The following is a 12,103-nucleotide window of genomic DNA, read 5'->3' as shown; positions in this document are numbered from 1 at the left end:
AGCTTCTTTTATTAACTTATCAAGAATTAACGTGATTAAGTATGTTGAAGCACTGCAGAGCAAACAGGTACCTAGTCATAGGGCTCTGCAAACAAGTATAACTTCATTCAACTTTAAACTAGGGCATGCATACAGATAAAACATCACCAGTAGATGAAAGGGGGCGCACTGAAGCCACAAAGATCTAGACTTTAACTTATAATGGCATGAGGCATGAACTGCTGAAACAATGCTTACACTTTTTGTTTGTTTGTTTAAATATTCTGACATACAGTCAGAATGCAGTTTGTATAGGAAACACAACTAACAATTTTATCACAGGAGAAACATTTCCATTGTACTCCTTTCCGCAAGCTTCAAACTCCATCATTCAGGCAAAATATAGTTGTCAGCTTCTGAAATACTGAAATTTAGAGAGCCTGAAGTAGTTATTGTGATTCAGTGCACTTCATTACTATGTTTTGTTTCAAAATCCCTCCTCTCCAATCATCTCACAAGAATGGCCCAAATAAATGACAGTAAATATGTTAACTGTACCTTCTTCAAAAAACGTTTGCTTCACCAAAGACATCCTTATATCACCACTGCTACCTTTATGCAGGAGATGAAGTGGGTAATTGGAAAGAAGAAAGTAACTCTAGCAACTACATACTAAAACACTGTTTGAATAACTGTACAGAGGATATAGTCAACTGTTTTTAAAAAAGTGACATTGAAACTGGCTTTAATTTATTGCTAACTGTAAGCAAAACCGTAAGTAAATCTGGGTTTCATACAACGTAGGGAAGTCAAAATAAAACCTGTTTACATAATGCAACCATTTATGTCAATTTTCCCTTACCATAAAAGGTTCTTCTTTCCTTTGCAACACAATGACTTCTGTACATACAACAAATGGGATATTAAAAAAAGAGCCCATAGCCTCAGTGCTGAACAATTTTTCCAGGGCTTCTGGTAAGAATGCATCTACAGTGAAAATGTTCCTTTATATTCTTATGAATTTAAACACAAAAAACATTCACCAAGATCTTTACTCATCACTAAAATAGTTCAAACAGTGTATTCTGCTTCTCTTAGGCAAATCGCTCCAAGCATATTCACAATTGGACAATCTTTACATACTTTAAAAAAAAATCCTTAGATGTTAAGCAAGCTTCAGACACCCTATCGAGCACAGAAGACTACCACAGTATACTGAACAGCTATAACCATTGCTGAAGATCTGGAAGGAACATATGGATAAATCGAACATAACAGCAGTGACATTTACAAGAATGTAGACATTTCATTGCTTCTACCGATGCTTTCACCAGCTGAAACTACTCTACAACCCTGCCTCTGAGCTCAGGTGTAGACAGAATGGCAGGATTCAATCCTCCATTCACTTCCTCTCTATCTCCCATTTCGCACTATCTCCTTTAGAAAAAGGAAACTCTGGAAACAGCATTGTATCTTTTATTTGAATAGATTTAAAGATATACCACACATGGCAGAGTCTGACTGCCATGACACTGCTGTACCCCTTCCCAAAACAAAACTACAGATTTTGCACAGAAGTTCTTGAAATATTATTTTTAAAATATTAGGTAATAAAATATTAAAAGCCTCTTCTCTCACCACTAAGAGTATGCGTAAAGTAGACATTAATCCCTGTTATTAAAACTGAACCACTGCAAATCAGGAATCCATTAAATTTCTGAAAGGCTTCTCAGCACCAAACTAACATTATCATCACCTTATGCTAACATCACACAGTATCTCAAAAATGTGAATATTGTTTTGCTCCATTTCATCACTTGCAAAAGCTCTAAGTCAATATCCATCATGGCTCCCCCAGTTTTAAGAACTGGGGTAGGGAGGTCAAGCTCAATCCAAGTAATAGTCACTCTCTCTGACAGAGGAAAAACTACATACTGTAGGGTTCTGTGAACAAGTAATTACAGTGAAATTAATGTTTTATGAAGGAAATGTACTTGGTTTTAAAGGTCACAAAGTGACAGAGAAGAGCACACAGTGGAACAAATCCAGCAAATTACTGATTGACCTGCAGGGTCAATGAATCCAAACAATAAATATTTCTGCTCTTTAAATAATTAAAAATGTCAAAACACAATGGCTGCAGACAAACAGTGTTAAGAATGCAGACAGGCCAGACAATCTACTTTGTATTTAAATATTTCACTTACCTGTCCTGTGACTGCTCCTCATACATTCTTTCCTTTCCTTCTTTGAAGAGTCTTATAGCCCGTTTTGATTTTTTCATGAGACTGTCAATGTATATTTTAAAATATTCATTCTCACTGAGTTGTGCAAGTTTCTGGTTGTCATCATATTTGCTCAGTATAAGTCGTAAATGTTGGTAAGTGTCTGGTAAAATGTCAAGTATGTAAGGTGGGCTGTTTTTGAGTTGAAGCTTTGGGTTTTGGCACAATCTTACCTATAAGCAAAAACAAGACAATGTAAAAGACAAGAAATATGTTGGGGCAAAAACTGATCTGACATCTTAAAATTAATAGGCGTAAACATACTTCTCTAGCCTCCAGGCACAAAGAATTAAATCCTACTTCATTTATATTCCATGAAATCTCAACATAGTCTCTAATGTCAAAGGATATAAAATATAACTTAATCCCATCAGATCCATAAACAGCAAACAAGCTTACTTACATAGTTTGGGAAGTTGCTTTTAAAGTAAGAATGTCTTTGCCTGTCAACTGTATCCTAAGGAGTATATTATCAAAACACAGTATGCGACTAATGCCAAGAGCAGTAGTTTTGTACAGATCTGTTTGCTGCAGGTGAACTTCCCTATGGATGTTTAAATGTCTAATAAGAACTGACCTTACAAGTTACCTTGTCATCTGCTGGTTCTCTCTTTTCTCTATCTGACAATATAACCTCTTAGAACCTATAGGATTTTAAAGTTTGAGAGGTCTACACATATGAAAAGGTCTGGACATATGAAAATGAAATGAACTTGGCCAATGATTCAAAAACTACTAGGTATAACAGGCAGAAATCAAGTCACTCACAAACAGATATCGTAAACCAGGAAACAAAACATTATAAACTCAATGTTTTCCAGTTCATGGTTGTAATAGATAACATCTTAAAGGACTTGGAATCATCATGTTCCTAAATGGCACAAAAATTAATTGAATAATATATACTACTTAAAAGAATAAGCTTCAGACCAAGTTAACACCTTTATTTGAATCTAGTCTCCACTGGAAATGTTTCTGGAAGAAGTTGGTATTGTTTTTGTTTTCTGAACATATACATACAAGATTAACTCCCGGCTACCTAAATTCTTTAGTACCTGTTCTGTAATGTTCTGTACTAGAAAGCAAAAGAGATCGAAACTAATGGGTAGTTTTTGAGTGCTACTGCATTGAGCTATCCATGTTCAGCTAAAACACTGCAGAGGGACACATTCTAGACATATGTGTGCGACTGTACATATGCAAATACTTAAGAAAAAATTGAGTCCATGTGGTATAAAAGTTTTATAGGTATCATTTGGAGATTGCCACATTATATATTAGTGAGTTTGACATTCTTTTGAGGTAACTGACGAGGCTGTAAAAACATCTTAATACTGCCTAAAGTAGATTCCTATTCCTACTAATGCATCAACTTCAAAAAAGTGCAGTCTTGAGTATTTCGGGGGCAGGGGGGGAGAAACAAACTTGTATCCTATAATATTCACTTCTTTAAACTCAAAGTTATATCCCTATTGCTGACCCCTCCTTCAATTTCTAGATCTAGATTCAAAAATTTACTGCCTTAAGAGGGTTGCCACTAACAGACAATCATGCACCACAAACAGCAAAGCAAACGCATAATTGTTATTTCCCTCTTAAACATACACACAAAAACATACCAGGCAATTTGATTTAAGTAACTGGGATCATAGTTAGAAAAGTACAGATAGAAGAGTGGACCAAAGTCAAGCACTAACAAGTTTAAAAAAAAAAAAAAAAGAGCACCCTTAGAACAGTGCAAACTCATAACTACTATAGAAATGTTAGCACCATTCAAAAGCAGTATTTAAAGCATGACTTTTGCAATAGCTCCCCTCGTTTCACTGACCCATTGCATTGTTACTTTAGTAATTTTATTTTTCTTTCAGATACTAGACCAAGTAATGGATCAGAAACCCTTCTGATGCGTTCTAGAACAGACAGTCCTCCCACAGAGAAATTTACCATCTTAGTAGGAAACAAAGACAGCAAATGGATGCAGGCAAATATGAATACATGAGCACAACAGTATTCAACATGCTAAAGAGTGGTTCAGGGCACCAGCAGTTAAGTGTTTCTAGACATAAACCGCAAAGTTTGAGGGCAAACTCTGAAAGAATTTAGTGTCTCATAAAGGAATTCCTCCCAAGTTGAGGAAGATGCTGGAAGGGAACAAAAAAAAAAAAGTAAAGCATAAAGATGTGTGGTCATCTCTTCAACAGGTGATGAAATCTGGAACTGCAATTCATAACTGCAATAGCAAGACAACAAGAGACTCGGAAACTGAAAATCACTTGTTTATTTTTCGTGTGATAAAGCGAAGATTACCAGGATAAAGAAAAGTCATGGGATAGGTGATCCCTGCAGTAGCATTCTCAAAGTATAAAGATTGGATATGATGGCATTCTTCCTTCCAGTGTCAGAAAAGCAAAGCTGAACTTACTGATACACAAAATAGCAAGGCCCGGATGAGAGTTTTAGGTGAATGGATTGATACAGAAGGTTATATTTGTCTGTGAATCACATCTCAATCTGAAAGATTCAGACACAACTTTTAAAAGAGCAGTTCAAGGAGTTGCCTGAGTGACGGCAGGATGATTGTATCACCCCAGAAGATCAAGAAAGGAACTAACAAGAGATACTTATGAACAAGATTAAACATTTTCTTTTAGTTACACTGAAGTTTAGCTGACAGCTAGAATTCTTTAAGGAGATTTCAGAAACATGAGCAAAGAATTCACAAATGTAGGCAGATCTGTAGATCACCCATGCAGAGACATATGTGAATTTCTTTTTGTAGAAGAGTTAGAACTGGAAACCCAAAGACAGAAGTGAAAACCTTTATTAAAAACGTAGATATTTTTCATCTGAACGTTTGTTCTCTGTGATTTCTGATTTAGTGAAAACTTGAAATAAGATTGATATTCTCACAAAGCCAACTATAGATGACACAAATCAATATCACTGATTAGGCATTACAACTTTCTGGAGCAACAAGCACAAGGGGAAAAAAAAAGCTGAAAAGAGGAAAATATTTATTCAGGGCAAAAAGTCAGCAATGAGAGCAGACCACAAGCAGAGAAGGCTGCAATCATTTTTGAATTGCTTATTTATCCTAACTTAAATCTCATGATCAAAGAACTAATTCTCTTTCTGAAGGCTATCTTTTTGATCAGATGTGCCAACAAGAACATAAGTGGTTTCATATCTATTAGAAATACAATTACAAATATAAAAACAACAGGAAAAAGCAAATTGCTTATTCCAGTCGGTGTATTTTCAATAGCCAGTCCATTCCACTACAGAAAAAAACCCATCCAGTTATAAAGAAGAATTAAGTTTCTCTTTCAGGTGTTCTACAAAGTCTTCTTCAGTCTGGTATCATTACATACAGTCATACACACATCAAAACAGGATCCTGTGGTCATCATGGTTTACAAGGCTTCACCTTCTGCTCAATTTATAGAGATAAATGCAGCACATTATTAGAAACTTCAACTCCAAAACAAGCCTTTAAGAAAGTCATGCAAAAATTCTTCTACAGTACAACTCAATTAGTCTTACACGTTCTCATTGAAAAAACGCTAACATTTAGTTCAAGTCAGTGATCCAGTGAAGTAGTACATGGCTTTCTTTACTGTATGGAGTACACAAGGTTTCAGTCCAAAGGAAGTAAGTTTGTAAAGAGATGGCTGGTAAACCATATGGTTTCCAGAGTCAGGATGTCCTGACACGTACCACAGCAGTTCACAATTAAAAGTAAGCAATAAGAAACAACATCTCCCGATGCAAAAGATTTACCAATGAAACAGAAGTGGCACACATACCTTTGTTCAAAAGAAAACAGAACTCAAAACAAAACAAAAAAAACCCAACCAAAAATAAAGACCTCCATATCGCACTTTACAAAGCAACCCTTACTAATACTTTAGGAGCGGACATGAATCATATCACTGTGTGATTTGTGTATTGTTATGACTGGAAGTAAGCATGTATATATTTAGCAAGCATTCACTCTAAAAAATGAAAAGCAGTCAGTCAGCAAGTTAGTAAGAAATGCATCTCTCATTGAGATAAACTGAGACAAAGCTAAGCGCCCTTCACTCTCTGACTCAGGGTAAATCCAAGTATTTACTCCAGAATCACAGAAAACAATAGAGTGCAATTCTGATCGTGAAGAACTAAGGTATTACCCTAATCTACCAGAAACAGATTTTGAAACAGTTAACTCGGGAACTTCCAGACAAGCTTACTCCAGTGCCTACAGAAAAAGAACCCAACCCTCTGTTCTCTCCTCTCCCCACCCCCTACCCCAAACAAAATAAATGCCACTACTCATAACATTTTTGAAGGTATTTGACTTAAATTATAAGGCATTGTATTTCACAGCATCTTCAGAGATGAGAGTAATGGCTGCCTATTGTATTTAGACAATGAATTTCTTACAGAAAACTGTATCTTCTATTCACTTTTTAAAGCAAACAATAAAGTTGAAAGCCCTGGACACATTTGACAAAAGAACTTTTGTTCAAGCAAAGCATAGCAGCCCTAACACAATCTGTTTAAACACCTAATGCTGGTCAAAGACAATACAAGGAAAGTAACACAGTTAAAACAGAATAAGTATCTAATGAGTAGGACATCCGCTAAACACTGTTCTCAGCTGCAGTGAATGGACCATCAGTGCTCGTACACTTTCAAAATTACACTTCAAAACCCTCTACTGAACGAGTATCTTCTGCCATGCAGTACAAAAAAGTTAAAGTATTAAAAACCCCCTGACACACCCAGACAGCATAAAGGTAGCTCTGCAGTAAGGCACCATAACAATTCTCCAGAAAACCACAACACACAATGGTACCAACAATGAATTCTGAAGAAGGTAATCAGGGGAGGGGCTAATCATGAAAATGCATGAAATCTGAACATTATGCTGCTTCATCATATATTTCTTCCTGCCAGAAATTACCTTGACTGCAATGCATTTTATTTTCCACAGAAAGATGGAATTATGGGTTTTCTTTCTGAAAAAAAGCCGCCTTGTCAAAATGTAAGTAGAGGTGACCAACCACTGATCTTTATAGCTGAGAACGCAGTAAGTGCATGTTCAACAACTACCACACTGCAACTGTGCCATATGTTTCCATACTGCAGGAATAAGCAACAACAATGCTGATGCTACATACACACAAGGACAGCAGACCTTGGAGGGTCATTTGTATTTTCTTCTGATTTAAACAGAGAAATGGAAGCTTCTCTTTTTCTGATTTTTATTCTTTTTGCACGAACAGTGTATACAGGAAATAAAACTTCCTATCAACTTTGACCAGGTAATACACTGAAGAATACCACAGCTATGATTGGTGACTGTCTTTTCTGGATCCTGTTTGGAACAATGACACTTAACTAACTTGGCAGGTTGCACTGTAATGTAACAATGACATAAAGTGTTGCAAAGAGTAACCAACGCACACATAGTTTCAACTACTGATGCTACTGAAACCTTGGATGCTGACAAATGTTAATTTAAAGAAAACCACATTACTAAGTTATAGAGGTAATACAGCTTTTACTCACTAAGTCAATAGTATGAGCTTTGGAGATGGGCTCTAATTTGCTCTTGGGAAATTATTAAATAATAAATCAAATTGCTATCCCCATTTATATATAGTCAGAGTCAAACAAGTGGGTGGGCCATGACAGGGCACCCAAGCAGTTTAGACGACATTCTTAATCTTCACAGTAGAAAATATAATTATTTTCAGGCCCAATGCATAAGAGTACTGAAAAGCCATTGAGAGTTGCTGAAACATTCCTGTTCTTAAAAATCCTGTTCAGAATGTGTCACAATTTTATCAGCTTGAAACCCGCAATAGTAAAGAGTGCACAATAGTACTGCCAACTCTAAATAGTCCGAGCAGTAAATTAATTCAACTGCTCCCATGTTTACATAATAGGCAATCTCTCCCAAAGTTGTTCTCGAGATAATCATTATCTTCTATTAATAATACACAGCTAGTTTCTAAGTTTTAAAATCATTAGGTTTAGAATCTCAGAGGGAAAAAAATCCCATGTAATTTATGCATGGTCTAAAGGAAAACTTTATTTGTTAACAATTTTTTTTTAATTTATTTACAGAATATGAACTTTCTAAAATATACATCATGCTTTAAAATTAGTAATTTGCTTGCTAGAAGTTCAGAGATATATGGCCAATTTGCTTATAGAATGCTAGCACTGGAAAGCAGGGCTATCCTTCCAAACCATAAAAGGAATATTGTCCTTTGCATTGCAAAGGAATTAAACAAAATATTTTTGGTTCTTAATGGTAAAGCTACTGCTTACCCATGAGAAAAGCAGCAGGGAAACTTGACATTGATGCTAACAGCTGATGCCCCTCTAATAATGCAGTTTGTGTTGTAAATTCATATAAATAAATAAATAAAAAGACTTTCCAGTAAACCTCAAAAAGTATAGATCCCAGTGGATAAAGTATAAAAAGGAAGATGCTGATATATATACAGACACATAACAATACACATTCACTGATTACTTACAACAAGATTACTTTTTTTTATTATTCCCTGCAAGTATGTCCCTTACAGTAACTTTCACGAACAAGTATCAGTATCCCAATATTCTGTCCTGCTAAAGAACTCTCAAAATCCTTGATTTTTTCAAACTGGTAACAGAAATTTAAAGAGCAGAGACTTAAGCAGAACTGCAGTGTTCTGCCTATTCTAACACCTAAAGCATCAGCCCGTGAAAAATAAACATTACCACAAAGCTGCATCATTCCAAAGCATGACATACAACCAATTCTACAGAGAGAAGTTTGCATGGTATCTAAGTAGCCAGAACTTTTACATACACCATAAAACAGCTCTCATAGTATAGATCTTATAGAGTAGCAATATTTGTAGTATTGGTTAATCCCTTACTGTTGAAAACAATTAATACAGAAAATGTCATCTGTCAAAGCAGGAAGTTACAGAAAGCAATGAAGGAAAGGTAAAGAATAGCAATTTCAAGAGAGAAAGAAAGAAACATAAACCAGAAATCATTGAGCTCTGCCCCTAGTTTTAAAGTATACTCTTTTTTTCATCCTTTGGTCAAGATAATAGCTTTGCTTTGTTTCCATTCTCCCATTCCCTAACATCTTTAGAATGGGAAAAAACTTTAGCTACCTCACTGCAGCAAAAAGATGGTTATCACAGCTATTATAGTTAAAGAATAAACAAGGATAATGACTGTTATTACAACAAGCAAAATAGGCCTCAAAGCCACAATCTTACTATGAGTGGCACCCCACTGACTTTGCAGAGCCTACCGAGCTCACTAGGTATTAATTTGATCAGTGACCAACCACAGAAAGCAGTGGTAGGACACACTCCAGAAATGGGATCTGAAACAACAGTCAATCGAGCAGATTTCTATTTCTGATTTTAATCCCTGTTTTTGATCTAGGCAGAGGAGAAAATTACCTTCCTGTGCCTACTGCCACACAAGGCTAAGAGACTTAAATTTGTTTGCCAACATATTAAATTTGCTCAAACACATCCTTTCACTGTAAGTACCAAATGCTGAAAACTCAAGCAGCAAGCTACAGCATTCTCACACTATGACATCATCCTGTCTGGTATACTTTAATATAATTTGGAAATAAAATTTGATTAACTGAGAACGGCTTAAAGAGGATACATTAAAGATCCAAATTGAGGACACTTATCCAGTAAAATGAAAAAGAAAGCACAGCGCAATGTCCGGCCCTTCCAGTGACTTCTACAGAACAGGCCTTACTGGCTGTTCTGATGCTCTGTTGTAACAGTGACAAATACAGTTATCCTATATTAGCTGGGTAAAAGCAAACCACAAGCTCAAGTAGAAGGGTTAAGATTTTCTGGTAACTGTGAATATACAAACCAATCGGGGGAAAATCTTACCGTATAAGATTTGTAAATGGCCTGACACAGGGGGAAATTAAGCCGTACGTTCCCCACGTGGTTTCAACGATGACAAAACAGATTCCTGGTTTCCAAGCCAAAAACATTCTTCTACTGAAGAATAGTGCCTGCTTCCAAGTATTTATACTTGCAGGTCTTATTACAGGATGCTCACTGTTTACAGCATCCTGATCATTAACAGGGAAGTGTCAACAAAGTCTTTGTGATAATAACCATTCATATCAAGGCTGGGTTTTAAGTTTATAATCATCATCAGAAATTGTGGTGGAAATACAGATGCTATTCTTGGAGCATCAAAAAGGAGAGCATACAAGGACTCAATCAAATACTTCAAAATTACCACTTGTCAACATGAAATAATCTCCACCATGACAGTGTAACTACTTATGAACTTTAAGAAATGTTAAATATCTGCATTTTTCAAGACCCTGCACAGGGAAAGCAAACAGTTATACTAATTCATGAAGAATCATGGAGTCAAAAAGTTATAACTCTCTTGCCATACAGACCCAAGGCTAACAGGTAGTAATCCTCACTCCCCAGCAATTTCTAGAGGAAGCTCTGAAGTATCACCTCACATGCAAAGCAGAGTGCCTGCATCTCCTGCACAGTTATCTGTGTTATAATCAAACTGTTCCTACCATCGGTAAGGAACTCTCCTAGCTAATCTACCATCATAAAAACCATCATTTTGTATAATACTAAACAAGACATATCAGGCTGGTGCAGAGAACTGTAAGACCTAAAAAACTATGGTCTATCCCCCCACTTCCTGAAAAATTAGTTTCAGTACAGTGTATTTCTAGTTTCAAAATGAAAAGTAGAAGTACTTAAAAATCATTAAAATACAGAACACACACTTAAAAGTTATGCATGCCATACTAATCTGTTTACTAAACTGACAAGAGTGACATCCCCCAGTCCCCACGCACATTCCTAAAAGCACAAACGTATCTATGTTGCCATCATGAGCGTGTCTCACGGGACGATTAGCTTAACTGAAGTTTCATACTTCAGAGGTCTTGTTTGCAGACTAACAATGTGATCCAACACGAAACACACAGAATATGTGATTACAAGTCTAAGTTAAGCAGCTTTTCGTTAGGACAGCTCTTCAAGTTTGAGTCATTTTAAAGGATCTGAAAATAACAATAGCCTAAGGCAAACACACACATTTGTTTTCCCTCTACAAACCAAGATTAAAAAAAAAAACATAGCCAGAGGCCATAGAAAGGGAAAAAAAAAAACCGAAGAGACAAATGGTGCTTAAATAACCTAAAACATAAGTCCCCTTACTTCCCGAGGCACAGGCAGCACAGCAGTGAGAGCAGGAAGACGCTGTTTCTCCGTGTGTACCTAATTTAAATAGCCTCATTCTTCACTGTGTGTATACACGGACGCACACAGACACTCACCACTTTGTCCATAAGCTTCCAGGTCTTCTCCACAGTCCTCCGGTCGGCAGCTGCCTGCTTGGGGGGGCCCACAGCATCCTGAATGGCATCGATGAAGCCCAGGATCCGTCCCTTGCGCGGGTTCCGGCCGTTCAGGGAATTGGCCATCTGGGAGCCACGCTGGCCGCAACGACAGAGAGACACAGACTCACAAGGTGCTCCAGAAAAACATCTTGTCATACAACCGGCCGCAGCCAGCGAGCTAACGCTTCCTCCTCCGCGGGCAGGAAAGGGCAAGACCAGGGCATGTTTAGGAACAAGTTTAACTTTCCACGACAAGCAGCGTTAAACCCACCTGGCCCCCAGTTTACACTAGCAGAGGCCATCCCAGATTTAGTGTCAACATCGACAACAGGCGGGAGGGGGAACACACAAGCACACACAGCGGGGCCCGGCCGCGGCCGCCCGAGGGCCCGGCCTGGCTCCGCGCCGCGCCCCGGCC

The 12,103-nt window shown here is 37.2% G+C and overlaps 1 protein-coding gene across 6 annotated transcripts in view; it reads right to left on the bottom strand.

Moving 5' to 3' along the window:
- CBLB (Cbl proto-oncogene B) overlaps positions 1-12,103 on the bottom strand; it is a 133,213-nt gene that overhangs the window by 120,162 nt on the left and 948 nt on the right. For all 6 annotated transcript variants that reach the window (XM_054188516.1, XM_054188513.1, XM_054188514.1 and 3 more), the window contains exons 2-3: positions 11,623-11,781; positions 2,187-2,437 (exon numbers count right to left, since the gene is read on the bottom strand). In XM_054188516.1, coding sequence (XP_054044491.1) covers positions 2,187-2,437; positions 11,623-11,769 — 398 coding nt within the window. In that variant the 5' untranslated portion in view covers positions 11,770-11,781. The remainder of the gene's footprint in view (positions 1-2,186; positions 2,438-11,622; positions 11,782-12,103) is intronic.

This window comes from Rissa tridactyla, chromosome 1 (genome assembly GCF_028500815.1).
Source record: "Rissa tridactyla isolate bRisTri1 chromosome 1, bRisTri1.patW.cur.20221130, whole genome shotgun sequence".
NCBI lineage: Eukaryota > Metazoa > Chordata > Aves > Charadriiformes > Laridae > Rissa > Rissa tridactyla.
The sequence above is the reverse complement of the archived record's forward strand: the minus strand, read 5'-3'. Positions and strand labels throughout refer to the sequence as shown.